Below are 22,178 nucleotides of genomic sequence, written 5' to 3'. Positions count from 1 at the left end.
TACTTTATCACTAAAACTGAAGAAACATCAATCTGCTACTCAGAAACACCTGATAACAAGAAGATGGGTGGTTTAGCCTAAATCTGAACAAACCTATCTGGAATCTCTGGCCAGTGTACTCTAAATCTTTTCCATTTCAGCTTGACAGCTATGCTTTTCCAGCGTCTCAATCTCTGCAGCAGAGTAACCCTCCGCCTCATCCCACCATCAGCAGAATCACACCCCTGCTAATGTCAAAAGTCCCAGCATCCCACCCTGGACCACAGCCACCCAGGTTTCCAGCTACCTTTGGTCCCCTGACCATCACCTTATGGAGCTCAGCAGACCACTGAGCCCCCTTCTGTTCTCCACCTGCCTTCTCCTACCCTGCTGCCCCACATCAGGCTTAGATTCTGCATACTATTCTTTTTTGTTATTTTAAAGTAGGTTCTACACCCAGTAGAATGGTCCAGGTAAAAGGTGGTGTGGTGGTGGCAGGATGGTACTTTGGTACTTTCCATCTTTACTTTGGAGCCCAACATGTGGCTTGAACTCAAAACCATGAGATCAAGAGTTGGACGCTCAGCTGAGCCACCCAGGTGCCTCCTGAGTATTATTGTGACAATCGCCCTCCACTGCACAGCTCTGCTCCCTCCACTCTCTCTCCATCCACAGCACCCCTGGGAAAAGCTCCAGGCCTGGACAAAACCAACCACCCACCTTCACCATTTTATACCCGAGGAACAGTGTCCTCGGAGAAAAATCACACCAGGGAATTGGTGTCACTAAACGTTCATATTCACCTATTCAAATGGGCACTCAGTGCTGCCTGAAAATTCACTGGATTCCTCATCATTTCTACACATTATTATTTGGTATTTTTCCCACTTTCCCCAGATAATTTATCTCTGATTCCCTTCTAATTCCAGTTGATGGCCTTGCTATAGACAATAGCAAGAAAATACATGTCAGCTCCTCTACCTGCATCTGTGGTCACCTCTTCCTCTTCCCGTTCTGCTGACAGAAGAACTAGCCCTCCATTCATCAAAACCCAGCCAATCTGGGGCACCTGGGTGGCTCAGTGGTTGAACATCTGCCGTTGGCTCAGAGTGTGATCCCATGGTCCCACAGGGAGCCTGTTTTCCCTCTGCCTATGTCTCTACCTTTCTCTCTCGATCTCTCAAAATCCTTAAAAAAAAACAAACAAAAACCCATCCACCCATGATGCTCTGGATCCTACTTCCCCTCGCCATCCAACCTCCATTCCTGCCTCCCTGGCGTCTTTACTTTGACATCTCAAAGACATCTCACACTCTACCTGTCCAGGAGGTTGTTCGCCCTTCCCTCTCCTCTCAAATCCACTGCCAACCCCTCACTCAAGATAGAAAGCTGGTGATCATCCTTAACCCACCCTTGCCCCTCACCCCCCATCCACACTGTCACCAAACTCCTTCACATCCACTCCTCAGTTACCTGTAGGCAGTCCTCTTCTGTCTACCACCCTGCCACCACCACACCACCTTTCACCTGGACCATTCAAGCCCTGCCATCCTGTATATCTTCTGCCCTCACCACAGTGCCATTGTCCCCTCACACTGTGTTGGTTTTTCCTCCCCCTCCTCCTCCAGCAGCCCAACCATTCCCACACCCTGCAGGTGCCACCTCAAGGCAGCCATCACCTCCATTGCTCCTCTTCCATTTATTCTGGCATTTTGCATATTTGTTTCTGGAGGCAGGAACAAGAAGGCAAAAAAGAACAAGTGCCAGAGTCCCTGGGATCTGACCTCTGAAGAGGAGGCCACCAGACCCAGAACACCACAGAAGCCTCCCAACAAGCCTGCTGGCCACTTGGGTCACCTGGCCCGAACTTCCCTACCCAAAGCTGTCAGACACCTTCCCAACACAAGGCTTTGTGTGTGCATTCACTTGGCAAAAGCATCACCACCATAGGTTCCGAGCTAACTAATGCACAGAATTCACATTTCTTAATGTAAGAATTAAGACTCTTTCCCAACTTGGACCCCACCTCTCTGGAGTTTATTCCCTCAATTCTCCACTTGCCTTCATTCCCCATAAATCCCATTTCCAACTTCAGTTGGCACTTCAGTGCCAGGGCTTACAGTGACACCTCCTCCATCTGGGAGGTCTCTCCATCATCTTCTCCAGTGGAAATCTTACCCAGAAAATCCCAGCGTCTTCTGAAACAGTCTCCCTGACATCCCAGTCAGAAGAAAGCCCAACCTTTACAATCCCACACCACTTCAGATTTATCACAGCCTGTGTCTGCTCTGAAGCACAGAGTGTGCTTCCCACTGCTACATGATTTCAATTCGTTAAGGACAAAGACTTCATTCATCTGTGTCCCCAAAAGACCTTGAAAAAGTAAGTCCCCTCTAACCATGAAATTAAAATGAATTCAAATCTAACCCTGGTTTATAAAGTTAGTCACCCCAGTGACAAACTTAAACTATAAGCAATTGAGATCTGATGCCATAGAATCTGATCACGAAACAGGCCTCAGAGGCTTTGCACTTGCTGTTCCCACTGCTTGGAACACTCTTCTCCGGACTCTCTGGATGCCTGGCTCCTCCACCTTCGGCTCAAGTGATACAATCTCAGAGAGGCCCTCTCTGATTACTCCATCTCAATTACCCAGTCACTTCTAACATAACTTCCTGTAGCCTCCGTAGACTGAGCACAATCAAGCAAGCTGGTTGCTTGCTTTTTAACCTTCTAACCCCCTAGGTTCTGTGAGGGCTGTGATTGTACCTATCTTGTTTGCAATGTACATACCTGGTACATAAAGGCACCTAATAAATCGCTACTATGTCAATGAGTGCATGAAGGCATGAATGCATGCACACGTGAATAACTGCATGACCCTGGAGTACTGCATATGAAAACTGCTTACCAAAGTCTGTAAAATACGACAATATACTTACTTGTCCAACCTTTGAAAGTTTAAGCTCTCTTAATGTATAGTCATGAGCGGCACTTTCTTTGACGTTCCTAACACGCATGACCCCATATTCTTTCAGAGCATACTCGTCAGGCCAGTATTTGACACATTTACTCTGAAAGGGATCAGAGAAAAGACAGTTAACCTCTGTGAACTCTGAAATTAAAGCCTAAACCAGTGGAAAATAAATATTCAGGAAAAAAAATATTCGAGTCTTAATGACCAATATAAGGAAAAGGATCCATCTAGCATCTGTTGGATTTTCAGAGGAAAGGAAAAATAAGTTCAAATAAGAAAAGCAGGTACTGGGATGCATGGGTGGCTCCATAATTGAGCATCTACTTTTGGCTCAGATCGTGATCCCGGGATCCTGGGATCAAGTCCCGCATCCCCACAGTGAGCCTGCTTCTCCCTCTGCCTATGTCTCTGCCTCTCTCTGTATGTCTCTTGTGAATAAATAAGATCTTTTAAAAAAAAAGAAAAAGAAAAGCAGGTACTTGCAAAGCCAGGAGAAGGAGAAGACAGAACAGACTTTGCAGAGCTGTGTGATCTAAGACGCATGTCAAAGTACAGTCAAGGATTCTTCATTTATCTCTAAGGAACCAAAGATGCAGAGTGAGGGACTAGCCAGTTTGAGGGTTCTATCTAGCAATCACTGAATTCTGGATTCCAGAGATCTGCCAGTCACTCTCCAGGGAAGGCAAGCAAGCAAGCTACCCTCTGGAGGTGGATGGGTTGCCCAAAGAGCCAGACTGTCTGGCTCATTTCCGCACTGGTGTAGGAGGACTCCATACCTTATCTAACTCAAGTGTGAAAAACTCCAGCACAGCAAGGCAGCTGATGGGGTTTTGAACCAGCTGCTTCTTCTATATCCAGATCCATTTGCTACCTCCTATACACATCACCTTTGCTTCACTGGGTGCCTAGGAACACCAAGCCTACAGTAGCTGCTGGCTTCAGAGCAGACAGATTGAAATATATGGCACCAAGTAAATTATTCTTGTTGCCAAAGAGGATGATATTTAGCTCAATGAGAGATGAGTCTGTATATATATTTGGTGACATGTCCTGGGCAGATAAATATTTTTGTGTTGTTGTTTTTTTTTTTTTTCAACTGGGAGCAGACTTTCTATAATCACCAATACGCCAGTATCAGCAAGAGAAATTTACCTTTTATATTAGGAAGACAAAGAAATTCAGTTATAAAACTATAAATAAGAGAGCAGCTGCAGGCATCCCCATAGTCAATGATTAATTGAAAGGAGAAAAAAAAAAAAACATGGCAGAAGGAAATTTGAACAGAAGCATTAGCAGATAGTGCAACTTTTTTGCCTGGCAATGGTTTACATGGTCTTTTATTTATTATTATCCTGAATTCAGCTATCCCTGCAGTATTTTGTAGATACAAATACCTCTTTGATACATTTGATACAATTTTTATTATCCCCAGATAAGCACTTTTAATATTAATTGTACTCAATGCTGTTGCTGGCCAATCAACTCTGTGACTCTTGGTTGCTCAAGAGATTCAATAGAGAACAGAAAATTAAATCACAACTCTGAAAACATTTCAGCCGACTTTAAACATCACCAGGCTACCACAGCCCTCCTCCCAGTTTTCCAAACTCTTACACAGACTTTGGCAAACATATTCTAAAATGTGAGAGCTAATACATCAGCTTTTAAACTAAAGCCTTTCAAAAAAAATAAAAAATAAACTAAAGCCCAGGAATCGAGGGGAATCTAGAGTCTGAGGCCGAGAGAGCAGGTTATCAGAACCAGCTGTGGACAGAATGCATCCATCATTCTATCCTCTCCACCGGACTGAAGAGCATAATCGGGAAGCAGGTCCAGACTTGAAATGGAGGTGAAGAAGGGGCAGACTGATTGGCCCAATGTCTGTCTGTTCTAGAAGCTTCCAACGGCTCTTCTGAAAGGGACCAAAACTAATACCTCTGAAGTGACATAAGAACCCTCTCTTAAAAAAAAAAAAAAAAAAGAACCCTCTCTTCATGTCCCCAGATCCCATAAGGAGAGGTCATCTCCTATGAATCAGACACTAGGCAGGAGAGATGGCTCGGTTTTCTCTTCTATACTCAGGGCAAGTGACACTCATCTGAAGCAGAAACTAGCAAGACCTGTCCATTAAACACCTAATGTGGATGCCTGGGTGGCTCAGCAGTTGAGCATCTGCCTCTGGCTCGGGGTGTGATCCTGGGGTCCTGGGATCAAGTCCCACATCGGGCTCCTTGCAAGAAGTCTGCTTCTCCCTCTGCCTGTATCTCTGCCTCTCTCTGTGTCTCTCATGAATAAATAAATAAAATCTTTAAAAAAAACACCACCACCACCTAATATTACTGCAGGTGGCTGCTAGAGGAAGCCTTTGTTTCACAATAACCAGCATAACGACTAGTTAGCACAATGATGAAAATCTTACAAAACCATGCTGCCCTTCAAAATTGACAGGAAAATTACATTGGGAGAGCTAAAATGTAAAATCACCCATCTGTCTTAGGTTTAACTCACAGGTATGACTGCTAAATTCCATACAAACTTTATGTAAGCCAATTAAACTGTAACTACAAAAGAACTTTGACTAAAACACAAAAACACAGAACTTTCCCATATTAAAAACCCACATGGATGGACTCATGTTGGGATAGCACACAGAACTGTCACTCAATGAAATCTGTCTGCTTCACTGTGGATGTGGGATGTTACAACTTTTTAAAAACCTGAAGTGTCATGAGGAGTGCGGGGAGATGATCACTTGACAGAGCAGCTGGGGGGGTGGGGGCGGTGCATGCTGGGACAACCACTCTGAGAGCAGTTTGGCACAATCTCTTTAAATTTACAACATGCAAGCCCGATGACCTAGCATTCTTTTTTTTTTTTTTTTAAGATTTTATTTTTTTATTTATTCATGAGAGACACACACAGAGGCAGAGACATAGGCAGTGGGAGAAGCAGGCTCCATTCAGGGAGCCCGATGTGGGACTCCATCCCGGGACTCCAGGATCATGCCCTGGGCCGAAGGCAGGCGCTAAACCACTGAGCCACTCGGGCTGCTCTAGCATTCCTTTTTGTGACATCTAACCTAGAGAGACACTTGCCACACACACACACAAGCAAGAATAAGATTATTCCCTTGATCACTGTTTGTTAAGAGCAAAAACTGAAACATTTCAATGCCCGATACATAATGGTGAGATTTATGTAAATTATGGATCTTACTATGGACCATCATGCAATTACTAAAAAGAAGGAAATAGACCACTATGTACTAACAGTAGATGTTAGAAGATTCATTTGCGTGGGGCCCAAGATCCACAACAAAATTAAGATATGAAAACACTTTTACATGTAGTATTTTTCAGAAAATATTACTATATACTCACATAAGCACACACACATACATACATACATATACATAATTGCAGGTATGTAATGCCTATAATAATGTCTCTCCTACATGTATGTATGAGAAAGCCAGGAAGACAGCAAGGAAGAACACACACACACTGGTAACGGGGATTTCAAATGGGTGGACAAGAGATAGTGACAAATGCAATTTTAACCATGACCATAATGAGTTTGGATATTTATATGAATATACTGTTTGAAAATTCAAATTAATGTTAAAATGTTTACACATCATAGTAAGTATAATTTATATGACCAGTGAAACCGCTATTTGTTAGTAGTCTAATCCTCTGAAGGTACTAGACTGGCCTTCTCAACACTCCCTTGTGGACCTCTGCTCCTGGATACAATATAGTAAGAGGGACTGGATTCACCTTCCCACCTTAAACAAGTAAAATAAAGGCAGAATGAAGAGATATATATATAACAGAATTAGTAGCAAGGACATTAAAACAGTTATTACAAATATACTCCATTTGTCCAAAAAGTATAAGCTAAAAAGAAAGACAGAAGACATTTAAAAAAAAAAGAACAGTAAAACTTCTAGAGATGAAAAAGACAACATCTGCTATAGAAAACACATTGAATAGTATTAATAGCAGGTGACATACTGCAAAACAAAAGATTAACTTAAAGACATACAGCAAAAGAAACTATCCAAAATGAAACAAAGTGAGAGCACCTGGGTGGCTCAGCAGACTTAAGCGTCTGCTTTCCACCTGGGTTCATGATGTGAGGGTCCTGGGATCAAGCCCCACATCTGGATCCCTGCTCAGCGGGGAGTCTGCTTCTACCTCTGTGCGCACACATGCTCTCTAAATCTTTATGGTGTATGTACTACAAACATCCTTTTTAAAAAAAAAAATGAAACAAGGGGAAAAAGACAACTGCACAAAATGAGCAAAGCCTCAGTAAGCCACAGGACAACATCAAGCAGCCTAATATATGTGTAATTGGTGTTCCATGTTTGAAGAAATAATAAGCATTTCCAAAGTTAGAGAAAACTACAAATCCACAGATCCATGAAGCTCAGTGAACACCAAGCAGAAGGAACTTTTATGAAAACTACACTAAGGCTTATCACAATCAAATTTCTTATACTCCCTTTTCTCCAGAGGGTCAGTTTAGAGTAAGCTTAATTTATTTACTCAACTCTTAACAGGTTCAATCTGACATGTCTGATATTTAAAAAATATTTTTAGAAGAGCATGGAATATACCTTTCCTCTCTCCACTTCTTTCGTTGTCATGACAATCACTCGGGAGTTCTCTTGAAATACCATCCGCCAAAAGTCATTCACCGTGTTTTGCAGGCAGCCTTGTGTGGCAATGTAACTCTTTTTGGGCTTTGAATTGTTGCATTTGGTTTCAAACTCAGGCTAGAAATTTATTAAGAAAATCCTTCAAACATTTGAACGTTGCTTTCAGGTTACAAGAAATACAAAAAACAAAATAGAAAAAATGGGTAGCAATATATGGTCAGAAAACACTGTGGAAAGCAAAGATTACCATGATAATATTTGCATTGATGTAATCTGAAACAGGCTCATTAGGATCACCATCATGCAGGACAACCCTGGTATGATCAACTGGAAGAAAAAGAGACCACAATCATACTTCTTCAGGATAAATCATTTCAGATCAGTTAATCCTCAACCCAATCCAAGTTTTATTCTTTTAGTGATAAAACCACATAAAAAATTAAATCTTAATGAGCACAATGATCTGAATACCATTATGATGTCTCATAATACCATATTTAAGAAAAATAAAGTAGCAACAGCAACTCCCTGGTCTTGATGATATACTATAGATACACAGGATATTATCACTGGGAGAAGCTGGATAAAGGGTACATGGGAACCCTCTGTATATTTTTATAACTTCTAATGAGTCTAAAAGTATCTCAAAACAAAAGTTTTCTTTTTTTTTAAAGAAGAGTAAAGTACAGATAAATGACATAATGTCTGAGATTTGCTTCACATAATTTGGGGAGAGAGATCCCCCCCATAATAAAAATGGTGGGTTTTTTTTTTTTTTTAGTGAAGCAGAATGAAATCTAATCTAGAAGATAAAATTTTTTAAAAGATTTTATTTATGTATTTGACAGAAAGAATGCATGAGCGCACAAGCAGGGGGAGCTGCAGGAGAGGGAGAAGCAGGCTCCCCATCAAGCAGGGAGCCTGATGTTGGGACTCAATCCCATGACCTGGGATTATGACCTGAGCCAAAGGCAGACGCTTAACAGACTAAGCCACCTATGCGCCCCAGAAGATAAGATTTTGATGGTATCAACTGACTAAATTCTGTACAAAAGTACATTACTAAAAAAAAAAAAAAAATTACTGGTATAAAAATCTGAGTGCTCTACTAAGCAACTTATTTTATAATGGGAGGGGTGCCTAGGTGGCTCAGTCGGTTAAGTGTCCAACTCTCAACTTCAGCTCGGGTCATAATCTCTGGCTGATATCATGTGATATTGAGCCCCATGTCAGGCTCCATACTGGGTGTGGAGTCTGCTTAATATTCTCTCTCTCCGGGCAGCCCAGTGACGCAGCGGTTTGGCGCCGCCTGCAGCCTGGGGTGTGATCCTGGAGACCGGGGATCGAGTCCCACGTTGGGCTCCCTGCATGGAGCCTGCTTCTCCCTATGCCTGTGTCTCTGCCTCTCTCTCTCTGTGTATCTATGAATAAATAAATAAAATCTTAAAAAAAAAAAAAAAGATTCTCTCTCTCTCCTTCTCCCTGAACACTTCCTACCCTCTCTCTCTTAAAAAAAAAAAAAAATATTTTACAACAGGAATTAGTAATAAAGCTGTATGCCTTGGACTCCTCATGTCTAAAGAAAGAAGGTATTAACCAAGAGGAAGCATCTGACTGGGATCTTTAGGAGAGGAAAAGGCAAGGATACTCTATTCAGATACTACATACTATTGTTCCCGTCACCTTTTCCTACATCCCTGAATCTTATTAATGAGTTCCACCAGGTCCTCTGAGCAGAAAGGAAAACTTACGACGGAAACAGGATGAGGCTTCCCCAAGGTCATCAGGACCATAGTGTGACTGAGATAGATTCTCTGCAAATTCGTATTGTCTATTCTCCCTATTTTAATGCATCCACTTCCTCCCATCCTCACCTACATATATCTCAAATAACTGTATCGATGTGATGTACATATGTAGCATATAAGTGTACATATGTACACAGAAAGAGAAAGACCATGCTACACACACACCCCAAGTTTCTGATACCTGACAAAATGACTTGGACCTGATGAGACATTTGAGCAATGCTCACCAAATTTGCGCATACATCCCAATAAAGAACTTAATTGTGAAGTTTTTGAACTCTGAAATATATACACACATATATACAAACAAGCCCTATTTTTAAGTTGGTAAATACATTATGCATGCACTGCTATCAATCTGTATGTCAGATTTAAATTTTCTTTGTTTCTTTTTTTAGATAAAGGATATAAATCAAGAGTTTTTTTTTTTTAAGATTATTTTTATTTATTTATGATAGAGAGAGAGAGAGAGGCAGAGACACAGGCAGAGGGAGAAGCAGGCTCCATGCCGGGAGCCCGATGTGGGGACTCGATCCCGGGACTCCAGGATCGCGCCCTGGGCCAAAGGCAGGCGTGAAACCGCTGAGCCACCCAGGGATCTCCTCAAGAGAAGTTCTAAATGTTCCTTCCCTTCCCCCCAGTGGACTGCCTTGCACAGAACAGTCTGGAGATCCCTCAGAGAGCATGGTGCTAAGAGCAGTGGCTATGGGGGCTGCTATGTCAGTTCTCCAAGTTGCAATCTTGCTAAAATGGTCTATAAAAACCGGAAGAATAAGAACACCTGCTTTATGTGCATGTGGAAGGAAGTAAGTGAGACAAATGCAGAGTCTGGCACAGAGTCAGCCCTCAGGGGAGGTAGGCTATGACAACTGTTTAGTGCCATCTCTGGGATCTTCACCTAAGACCTTCATCCTTCCAGGCCTCTTGCTCCCTGTGGCTCAGCTTGGGTTCTACCAGGCAGCATTTGGGTATAAAATGCCTTATGGATACCTCGGGGTCCTTTTCAGAGCAAAGTGTAAGTATGTACTTGTATCTCCTATAACTCGAGTTCAGGAGCTCAGGGAGCAGACAGCAGTTGAAGAGTCTTTAGGATGAAGCTGCCTGTTTCCCAGAAGAGGGAATGGAGTCCCAGAAGGTGTGTCTTCCCCAAGACCCACAAACGGAGTCCTGAAGTACAAGGACACAAGCCTGGTACCTCTGAGGGTCTTGGTGTGGCCTGATCCTGGGAGATGGCAAGCCTTGAGATTTTCACTCTTAGGCAGACAAAAATAATTAACAGCAAGAAATAACACGGGCAGCCTGGGTGGCTCAGCAGTTTAGTGCTGCCTTCAGCACAGGGTGTGATCCTGGAGACCCAGGATCGAGTCCCATGTCAGGCTCCCTGCATGGAGCCTACTTCTCCCTCTGCCTGTGTCTCTGCGTCTCTTTCTCTCTGTGTCTCTCATGAATAAATAAATAAAATCTTTAAAAATAAAGAAAGAAAGAAAGAAAGAAAGAAAGAAAGAAAGAAAGAAAGAAAGAACACACTCAAGACCACCTGGTGGCAATTTTACCCAGGACCAGCATCACAAGAACTAGGTGAATTATCAACCAACTCCACCACATTTTCTGATTTTGGAAACCACTCACAATTCAAAGAGGCTAAGGCCTCAGATCTTCTGAGAAGGCATGTGGCACCCAGGAAGTTACAGGGACATAGGAATCAAACTCTCCAAGAGTGACTATTATTGAACAGAATATTAATACTTACAAGGCAGGATGTTTTTATATCTATTTTTGTTCTTATTTTCTTGCCTCTGACCCTCTTTTCGGCTATAAAGAAGTTTGCACTCCTGTTGTTGTAGTGTCTGGAGAGGGAAAAAAGTGATAAATATTATTGCACATCAAAAGCTTAAAAAAAAAAAAAAAAGCCTGGCTCAGCATTTCTGCTTTGAGAAATTTATCCTAGGAAAGGTTCAGGATTGCAGCAGCTATAGGGAAGCTCATCTTAACACTGTATCAATAGTGCCAAAAACAATTTCTAATAAAAAAGAACTGCCTATATAACACTACCATTAATTCATACAAACAAATATTCTGCAGTCATTTAAAAAGACATCTAAGAAAAATTTTAATGCCGTGGAAAAAATTACCAGAGTGTTAAGTGAAAAGAAGATAAGATTTCCAAAACAGTATTGTTACATAAGTCATATGTTTGCATTTGCCTATGTATATAGGAAATGGCAGGAGAATATATACCAAAAAAGTAATGTGGATTTCTTTTTCTGGATAGTGGGATTATGAAGGCCTTATCTTCATTTTTTTTTTTGCCTAAATTTTTTACAATGAAAAAAATATTCATTAGTAGAGAAACTGTTTAAAATAATAATTATTAAGAATGAAAATCGGGGCACCTGGCTGGCTCAGTTAAGAGAGTGTTCAACTCTTGATCCCAGGGCTATAGGTTTGAGATCCACATTGGGTGTAGAGATTACTAAAAATAAATAAACTTAAAAAAAAAAAAAGAAAAAGAACAAAAGCCAATGAGCATTGTAGAGTAAATAGATAATAGCTGTGATCACATTCTTGACTTTATGATCTGCTGCCTACTTTTACCACTGTTTAATTCAAAGCAAGCCACACATCAGCTCTCAAAGTTGGATACAATAGAAGTGGTACTGGGTTACCACTGGATCATGGGCATGCAAGCTTTGCTCCTCCACACCAGAAACCCACATTAGTGTGCTAGGCAGCCAGCCTGCATCTACTGCGTCTACACAAACACCTGCTTCCTATGTTTTCCCCAGCCAGATAATGAGGAAGAGAATGTCAGGCTCTTGGAGCAAGTGGCCAGGAGGGACACTTCTGCAGGGGAAGGAGGTAGGAACTCAATCAGGGAGAGGCTACCTGAGGCAGCCACAGCGGGACTAGCCCAAGTAGAAGAGAAGACATAGGGAAGCAGAGAAGGACCAGCTGCAAAAACAGATGAAGTGGACAGGCCAGGTTGGAGCATGTACAATGGGTAGGTTTTATTTTCAAAATTATAAAAAGTACCTTTTTTTTTTAAGATTTATTTATTTGAGAAAGAGAGAGCATGAGAAAGGGGACAGGTAAAGAGAGAAGGAGAAGCAGGTTCCCCACTGAGTAGGGAGCCTGAAATGCAACTCAATCCCAGGACCCCGGGATCATGACCCAAGCCGAAAATAGATGCTTAACTAACTAAGCCACCCAGACATACTCAAATGTACCTCTTTAAGGAACCATTAGTTTCCAAAAAGTCTAATTTGTAAGCAGAAATCACAAGTGGGCAAATCAAGAAAGTGGAAAGCAAATTAAAAATAAAATATAGATGTGTTATATATGCACATTATAAATTTCAAAATGGCTAGCTCATGAAGGTTTCCACCAGGAGCAAGAATCAATTCAGTGTTTTATAACAAGCAGCCCACTGTATTTCCATTTCATTTATCTGAATTTCACAGACAGGTATGAAAGTCAGGATTTTAAACTGTTATTTGACTCTCTATTTGAAAATGCAGTATTTGGCCTTAACATACACCTCATAACAAAAGTAGTTAGCTAGCTAGAACCTAGGCAGGAATAAAATATAATGTACACAGAACTCTGACGATGAGATGGCCATTCCAATTTTTAAAATGAGCTCAGATTAAGTAATTAAAGCCATTTGCCTTTTTTTAAGATTTTATTTATTTATTTGACAGAGAGAGAGAGAGAGAGAGAGAACAAGCAGCTGGGGATGAGCAAAGGGAGAGGGAGTGGTAGGCTCCCTTGATCCCAGGACCCTGAGATCAAGACCTGAGTGGAAGCAGATGCTCAACCAACTGAGCCACCCAGGCGCCCCAGCCACTTGCCTTCTGAAAACTGGCATTTCTTCTGAATTGTAAGCCACTCTTCAGAGCGATATTGCCATGTTAGGAGGAAGGTTCAATCGTGATTTTCAGACACAAAGGTGAGGTTCAAAAAGAAGCTCAAACACTGCAAACTGACTCAACCAATTAAAAGCCAAACAAGTGAAGAGAAACATCAACAAAAGCTACAGAGGGAGTGGAAGGGGCTAGGAAATAATTAGCTGCTTGATTCAAAACCAACCTGACAGTGAAGCACTCAAGCGCTCACTTAAGAACCAAATGTCGTGTGACGCTTCACTGGTGGAGGCACAGATCCAAGCTAGCTCTATAAAAGGCAAATTTCACCCAGGCCCTCCCTGTTCAATCTCCTTCAATGTCTCCCCCTGCCTGAGACCAAGTCTAAGTTTTTCAGGACAACTCATACGCCTTCTCTTCTCTGAGCTAATGGAGCCCCGCCTCTAACCTCAGCTTCTACTTCGCCAAGTGACGATCCTGTCTGTGCCTCAGCTTTCTCAAGTGTAAAGTGGGGATAATCCTAATTACCAACCCCACAGGGTTGGTGTGAGAGTTGAGATAGAAAACTGTGGAAAGTACAAAAACATGGCATGTTGGCTAGACCATCTACTCAGGTTGACCAGGGGCTCCCCTCATCCTGCATCAAGTTACCAATTGCCTCTTTCATGTGGATTTGGGGTCTGAACAGCACACAGGCTGAGACTGTCTTCCAGAAAGAACAAGCCCAGAGCACCTGCATCCCAGGCACAGTCAGTGCTAACTGGCAGTGGCCGGCAGCTGTCACAGATTAATAATGACTAACTATGTGTCTTACTGCCAGCTCCTTCCTCAGTGCCCATGAATCCATTCTCATCTGTGCCTGGGGCCCAAGTTGTCTGAATACATTTCATTTTCCACAGAGAAAGGCTGCCATCCATCTAGAGGGAGGCTGAAAATAAAAAGAACTCAGAAGGGTGACTTGCCATGCTCTACCCACAGAGGCTCCCCAACGGAACCCAAGATGATCAGCCACCACCTGCCATGGGGTGTTTCCTCCCCAGCACCAGGCTGATGGCTGGAAGAAGCAGAATATCCAACAAGCCTGCCCCTGCAGGTTATTACAACACTTTGCTGGTTTATCTTCCACAACCTCTCTCTCACCAGAGTCCCTGGGGCACAAAAAAGCTGCAAATGACCTGTCAAGCTAAATGTCACTTGTGTCTCCATCCCCAGTCTCCACTCGGTGGTGGCAGGGATGCTAATGATAACGACAAGCAGAAAAAGGAACAATGTAAAGCTGCAAGGACAGAGGCTGCAAGGTACCTGTTTACCCAAGTAATACAAACAAAGAATTTGGATTAAATGATGAACCCTAAAGTATGCCAGAGGCTAGTTACAGTCTCCTGATTGCATGAGTCAAAACAGATCTAGAGCCAAAGGGATTATATTAAATTTTAAGCCTTAAAAAGTCTCAAGAGAGAGCCAATCCCCTGATCCACATTGTACATTTTGAAGTGCCCAGGAGCTGGGATGCCTGGCTGGGTCAGTCAGTGGAGCATGCGACTCTTGATCTCAGGGTTGTGAGTTTCAGTCCCACATTGGGTGCAGAGATTACTTAAAAATAAAATCTTCAAAAAAAAAAAAAAAAGTGCCCAGGAGCATGACTAATGGTGTATGGGACAAGTGTCCATTGAGCAGAACTATCCCCTGATGTTTATGGCCAATGAACACCCGTTTCCCACTCCCCGGAGCCCCTGCAGCTTAAATGCCAAGAGCAGCACCCCACCCCCAGTCACTATAATGACCAAGAGACCCCCACAGGACTTCCAAAGCCCTGATTGAAAACCACTGGACCTGACTCCTGACCAAAACGTCATGAATCCAAATGGAGGAACAGGATCAAAGAGAGACAGACAGCAGCTGTTAAACAAACTGGCAGATAGGACACTTGGGTGGCTGAGTGGTTGAGCATCTGCCTTCGGCCTAGAGCATGATCCTGGAGTCCCGGGATTGAGTCCCATATCAGGCTCCCTCTGGGGAGCCTGCTTCTCTCTCTGCCTGTGTCTCTGTGTCTCTCATGAATAAATAAAATCTTTAAAAATAAAAATAAATAAAAATAAAATAAAAAACTACAAGGGTGTATATATTAGATGAGGTGGGGGAGGAGTGGTGATAAAGGAAAGATTAATAAAATGTTAGTGAGTTTCAAAGTTGGGAAAAAGAAGGTCCATCACACTATTTTCTCTACTTTGGAGTATTTGAAAGCTTACATAATAAACGAAGGGGTTTTTTACAGGCAAATTAATAATAAAAATGTAAAAGCTCCCACTCGCTCTCCCTTCCCCACCCCTCGGCCATGGCCTCCTGAAGGACAGAAAGGGAGCCGAGAAAGGCTGGCAGGCAGATGGTCTCCCTGGCTCTGATGCCATGAATAATTATTAAGACAGTGGTAACCACCTGGGCAGGATCCAAAAGCAAGCATTCTACCCAGTCTGAATGAACTTCTGTTTTCCTTTGGCATCTGTCCTCTATGCAGAGGAACACTGCAATTTCTCATCAGGTCCTCTTTACTGCAAAGCCTACGGTGTCACCAGGCACCACGGGCAGGTGAAAGCCACCCCCCCCCCACCCCCATCATCATGCTGCACAGCCTGTCACCATTTCTATGCGATGGATTTGGGGCAGCTTGTCCTGAACGAGTCCACAGCATTGCCCAGGAATGAAGGGGCAGCTGTAGACCTGCATCACCAGAGAAAGTCCCAAATGATGGATAAGCACTTAGGAAGTTGACGGACAAAACCAACCTAAGATCTGGTCCCCTCCCGGCTGCCTGTTGTAAGCCCAGACACCCCCTTCCTCTAAGAAGGTGGAGAATCAGTAGAAATATGAATTAAAAGGCACAGTCCGGGATCCCTGGGTGGCGCAGCGGTTTGGCGCCTGCCTTTGGCCCAGGGCGCGATCCTGGAGACCCGGGATCGAATCCCACATCAGGCTCCCAGCGCATGGAGCCTGCTTCTCCCTCTGCCTGTGTCTCTGCCTCTCTCTCTCTCTCTGTGACTATCATAAATAAATAAAAAAAATTAAAAATAAAATAAAATAAAATAAAAGGCACAGTCCCTAGAGGAGAACAGTTTCTGACACAATTTGCTCATATATTGAAGCAAACAGTATAAAACAAATCTATAATTAAGTGTTGGATTAATTATGTGGTGTGGAATTTAGGGATTGATATCCATGAAAACTCACTGAAGCAGGTTTCTGGGAAGAGCTGAGGCCTGAAGCAGGTGAAACATTTAAACAGGTCCAAGGAAGAAAGAAAGACACCTCACCAAGTTAGGGAAGGCAAGCAAACATGGCTAAGAGGCTAGAGTTACTAAGAGGTAAAGGAGACTGGCAGATAAGTCTAGAAGCTGTATACTAGGATGTGGGGCAATGGGGTTAGATGCAGAGGGTCAGAAAAACAATGGTGGGCCTTAAAAACTGGGCAGAAGAATCGTTAACAGCTGAGTGAAAAGAAGCATGATGTAGCAGACTCCGGAGTCAAGTCTACCTGATCATACCACACAGCCAACCATTGCCCCAGCCCTAGCCCCAGCCCTAGCCCCACCCCTGGGGACAAGTTTCTCACTTCTTTCAGTTTCTTCATCAAAATGCAAAGGGTATGTCTCAGGTGGGAAATAGGGAGCCACTGATGGTTTCTGAGCACAAGAGGGACAGGAGAAATGCTGAGTGCAGATTCGTACAAAGGGTGGAGGGTGATACACAGAGGGGAAAAGAACAGCTCGTGTCTTCTGGGGTGATGAAAGCCTGTACCTCTGGCATCAGATGAGACTCTATCTCCACCACTGCCTACCTGGGCAGTCCCAAGCAGGTGCCTTGATCTCTCAGAACACATGGATGCAATGAGATGACTTCCCTAGCCCAATATGCAGCACCAAGTAGACAATAAATGAAAGTTTTCTTCTGTTCTCTAAGAGCAGAAAGACATCAGGAAAGAAGAATCGATAGCATTTGGTAAATGGCAAGGTACAGTAGAAAGGGGATAAAGAGGAGGTAGGAGAGGTTCTGAAGACTCCAGCCTGTGGGGCCAATGGATACACAGCATGAGCGCCAGAGACAGTGAAGTAAAAGGGGGCATTTGGTTTGAAGGGGGAAATAATAGGCTCCTATTCATATCTTCAAATATGAAGAGACAGGACAGCCAAGAAATGTGGAAAACATAATTTAAAAGGCAAAACCAGAGCTCAGAAGCAAGATAAACTTAGGGGTTAGCCAGAAAAGGATGAGAATGGATGTACTACCCAACGAAAAGCAAATTTTCAAGCCAAATGAACCATGTCCATGTCTTAGGGAACGGCCATAGTCAGCCAGTCCAGACCATGTCTTAGGGAACTGTCAAGTAGCTGGTCAGAAGAAGGGAAGGTAGAGAGCAACCAGAGGCACAGGGAGCGGGAAAGGGCCAAACTTATGCTTATGCTGCCACAGGTCAGAGAAAGCAAGAGAAGGAAATTGTTGGAATGAGGAGCTGACAGTGGTCTCAAAAGCAGCACACAAGGGAAAAGGGGCTAAAGCAAAGACTATTGGTGTCACAATAAGAAAGCTGCTGGGATCTTCCACCAGTGCTCTCTTGGTATGTGGCAAGAAGTCCCATCCCAAGGTTAAACAGAGCAGGAGCTCAGAAGAAACAGAGGCCACAGCCATGGCCCGCTCAATGAGGAAGACAGGAGAATGGCAGACGCAGAAAGCAGCAAGGTCATTTAAGGGTGACAGGGAAGCCTGAGGCAGAGATGAGGTATCTGTTCAAGGGCCTGAAAGCACCTTCAGTTCTTATTCTCTGTGAAGACACCAAGCTGCTCCAGCAAAAGGAAACAACTCTAAAGAGAAAAACCTGACACCAGAGGGGCAAAGAACAGAACAGAGAGAGATGCTGGAAGAGAAAGTCCAAAGGAAACAAAAGAATTTCCCCAGAATGGAGCATTAAGCTTGCAGAATAAAACCTCTAACCCTGTAAAGCTCTGCCCACAGGAAGGCACCAGTGCTTCTGTTAAGCAACTGGGAGCTCAGGCCTATGTGGAAAATCCTAGTTCCAGCTCAGGCCTGCCATCCCAGAGCATTCTGAAGCACAAGGCCGGAGCCCTGGTTGGGGGCTCAGCCACCAAGAGGAAGATGTCAGCTAGAGATCACCAGCAAGAATTACTATTCTAGACACAGCTTTGGGGTGCAGTTAAAGTCTTGTTTCCATAAAACTAACCATCTCAAAGTAGAATTTATAGCTCCCCTGAGCAGGACGTAATCACTTTAAAGAAATCAAACCGGACTGTGGGTTTGAAGACAGGCATTAGCTCCTCCTAGAGACACGTCGGTTGGCAGAGCTGCTGGCAGAATCCAGGACATCTGTGTAGCTGTCAGGGAAATGACTGCAGCGCCCATGCAAGCTGAAAACAGCTTCAGACCACGACAGAGAGACGCTTGCGTAACAGAAGGAGGATGGGCTTGAAAAACAAAAATCAAATTACTAAGGAAAACAAGTTTAAAGCACTGGGGAAAAAAAAACCCAGTTAATATGATGTGTAGGGTTTGTATGAGTGTGTGTTGTGGGTTTGTTTTTGTTTTTTTTTTAAGTCAGAACAGGAGGTTCAAAGCTAAAATTTTTCTGAAATTCATTAACTACCATGCTGAATTAGATTCTCTTGGGCAAGTATATAGAAGGGTCTTGAAGACTAAAATGTGCATTTACAACCCTCAAGCAGGGTCTCCACATGAAAAGTACACAGGAGTAAAGAGGAATATCTCAAAGCAAAGCCTGGAATATTCCTCCATACTCTGTAAGCATCAGAAAGCTGTTCCCTATTGAATACATACAGTCTGAATCCAATACCTCTCTCTCTCTCTCTCTCTACTAAAAAGAACTTATATTCAACACCCAATGCAAATACATCCTTTGTGTCTACTGTGAGCCAGGCTCTCCTATGGGGATACAGGAAACAACACAGGACTATTTGTTCTTCTGGGGCCCACAGACTGCTTTGGGTTCTTTTCAGAGATAATATGCACATGGCAGACTTATAATAGCAGAATCAAAGTATATCTCTTTATTTGTTCACCATTAGTTTAATTCGAGCAAAACCTCTCATTATTTCAACAGACCTAATGTCTTCTGCTTCTGTGAATTCATGGTACGAGAGACAAGCATGAAAACAATAGCCGCATCGAGTGCCTGAAAACTCCAAGGAGAGCAAGGATTATAAAGTAAAGGGCTGCTACCTAGGTGCGCCTATAATAAGAACCAATCCATGGGATGCCTGGGTGGTCAGCAGTTGAGCCTCTGCCTTCAGCCCAGGGCGTGATCCTAGAGTTCCAGAATCAAGTCCCAGATCGGGCTCCCTGCATGGAGCCTGCTTCTCCCTCTGCCTGTGTCTCTGACTCTCTCTCTCTCTCTCTCTCTCTCTCTCTGTCTCTCATGAATAAATAAATAAAATCTAAAAAAAAAAAAAAAAAAAAAAATCCAGGTACGCAGACAGGGATCAGGGAAGGTTTCCCTGAGAAAATGACCCTGAAGCTGGGAACTGAGGAGTGTTAATAAGGTGAAGTGACAAAGGAACATTATCCTAGTATAATCCCACCCATAACATCATATGAGCAATCATATTCCCATCAGATGTCTATCAGGCAGTTAGACGTCCAACTTTAACATTGTTCTTTCTGCCTTGAATATTCTTTCTGAAGTTATCTCCATGGCTTGCTCTCTGATCTCCTTCGAAGTTCTGTTCAAATATCACTATATCAGAGAAACAGACCTGTGTAAAATGGTAATGCTCCCATTAGCACACCCTTCCTATCTGGCCCTATTTTACTGTCTCCACAGCATATATCACCTATATATCACCATCTCACATAACATTCACTTATTTGTTTACTGCTCTGTCTCTTCCAGTTGACTACAAAGCTCCAGAAGGATAATAACTTCAATTTGCTTCCTGGTACATCCCCAGGCCCTAGAAGAGAACCCAGCATAGAGTCTGTGCTTAATAACTATTTGGTGAATGAATGAATGAATCACGCCACTACCAATGTCTACTGTTGGGGGAAATATTTGGGGGACATCTGTCTAACTCCCTAGAACACTCATCTCTAACAACTGTTTTTCCTTACAGACTTAGTTGTTCTAAGTGATCATGTCCTGGGTACCACTCCTTGGACCAGATATGGATGGCAACTGAGCCAATGAGAATCCTAGACTTTGGTAAAAAGACTAAAGTTGCTGGTTTCAACCTGTAAGGGACCAGAAGTACGGTCTGTAAGTCAAGAAGCTGAGGAATCTATGGAAGGAAACAAAGGATGAAGCAGGTATCTAGAGAGCAGGGATACTGGATACAGAGAGGGCAGCCAGATGGAGCAGGAGGGTGAAAGAAGGAGTGGCAGCTGAAGTACTGTCAGCAGCAAGACTTCCACCCTGCACTTGGGTCTTGCAGTCAGATGGAATGTCCAGGTTCAACCCAGTGTACCCTGGCAGCTCAGGCCCAGAGGACTCCAAAGGGAAGAACGGGTGGAGAGAGAGTACACATACTCTATAAACGTGGCCATACAACACAGATCTCACCAAGATGCACAAAGGCTGAGTTCTGGTTTCAGGTAAAGCACATTGCGGGCACAAAATTCTAAGATCATAACCTGCCTTTTCATTTATGTAGTGAGTGTCTCGTTTTAGCAGAACTTTGCTCCATTACAACAATCTAGCACTATTAGCTGCCTCTTCACATTCATAAGCAGAGAGATGCAGGAGATACAAGATGTGTACACAGAGCAAAAATGGGCAGTCTCTAGGAACAAAATCAGACTTGGGGTTACAACGTTTCGTCCTACAACAAACCCTAGAAGAAGATCAACAACCTGAATTTATTATTTTTTTTAGATTTTATTTTATTTTATTTATTTATTTTTTTTTTAGATTTTATTTATTAATTTATTCATGAGAGACACACAGAGAGAGGTAGAGACACAGTCAGAGGGAGAAGCAGGCTTCCCACAGGGAGCCCCATGCGGGACTCAATCCCAGAACTCCAGGATCATGCCCTGAGCTGAAGTCAGACGCTCGACCACTGAGTGACCCAGTTATCCCCTGAATTTCTTTTAGAAGCAAAGAAGAAAAGACCTAACCCAAAGAGCTTCATAAGAAGCTTGTATTTACATCCTTTGTATTTAAGGATGTATAAAATGCAGAAATAATCTCTAAGTGTCCTCTGGGGTAACATATCTGAAAGGACGCATAGAGTTTTACAGATAACAGAGTCGGCCATAGAAACAAACAAAACACAGCTGTCGGAGTTAAATTACAAGAGACATTGCAATTTAGAGTTCTGGTTCACTTTTAAAGAGCATGAGAACACACAGTAAGAAGAAACTGATCCCAAATGTATCACCTCCCAGGAAACAACTGAAATAATTGCTAAAATAATAATGCCTTGCTGTTGGGATCAAACTTCAGTTTCACAGGATTTAGAATATAAGTCTCTGCTTCCACATATCTCATTTTTTCTTTAATGGTTTGATTCTGTTCTTAGCCATCCTCCCTTCACCCCAACCTTAAAGGGCATTTTTTAAGAATTAACTGGATTTGAGGGACGCCGAGACCATCAATGGTTGAGCATCTGCCTTCGGCTCAGGGCATGATCCTGGTCTGGAGGTCAAGTCCCGCATGGGGCTCCCTGCAAGGAGCCTGCTTTTCTCTCTGTCTGTGTGTCTCTACCTCTTTTTCTGTGTCTCTCATGAATAAATAAATTTTTTAATTAATTAACTAGTTAATTAACTGGATTTGAGAAGCGGGTACCTAAGAGACCCAGAAAGCAGACCATCAGCTATTATCTACCTTTGGTTATCAGATTTAACACTCTGATGTAGTGAATGAT

The 22,178-nt window shown here is 43.0% G+C and overlaps 1 protein-coding gene across 7 annotated transcripts in view; it reads right to left on the bottom strand.

Annotated features, from left to right (window-relative positions):
• The window catches only part of PTPN11 (protein tyrosine phosphatase non-receptor type 11), an 83,032-nt gene that overhangs the window by 22,448 nt on the left and 38,406 nt on the right, over nucleotides 1-22,178 (bottom strand). For all 7 annotated transcript variants that reach the window (XR_011995029.1, XR_011995028.1, XR_011995027.1 and 4 more), the window contains 4 exons: nucleotides 11,181-11,277; nucleotides 7,870-7,949; nucleotides 7,581-7,739; nucleotides 2,922-3,053 (listed from right to left, as the gene is read on the bottom strand). Coding sequence is in view for 4 of the 7 variants with exons in the window: in XM_026018757.2 (XP_025874542.1) it covers nucleotides 2,922-3,053; nucleotides 7,581-7,739; nucleotides 7,870-7,949; nucleotides 11,181-11,277 (468 nt within the window). In the remaining 3 variants the exon portion in view is untranslated. The remainder of the gene's footprint in view (nucleotides 1-2,921; nucleotides 3,054-7,580; nucleotides 7,740-7,869; nucleotides 7,950-11,180; nucleotides 11,278-22,178) is intronic.

Source organism: Vulpes vulpes, chromosome 10 (genome assembly GCF_048418805.1).
Source record: "Vulpes vulpes isolate BD-2025 chromosome 10, VulVul3, whole genome shotgun sequence".
Taxonomy (NCBI): domain Eukaryota; kingdom Metazoa; phylum Chordata; class Mammalia; order Carnivora; family Canidae; genus Vulpes; species Vulpes vulpes.
This window is presented reverse-complemented; position numbering and strand designations above follow the sequence as displayed.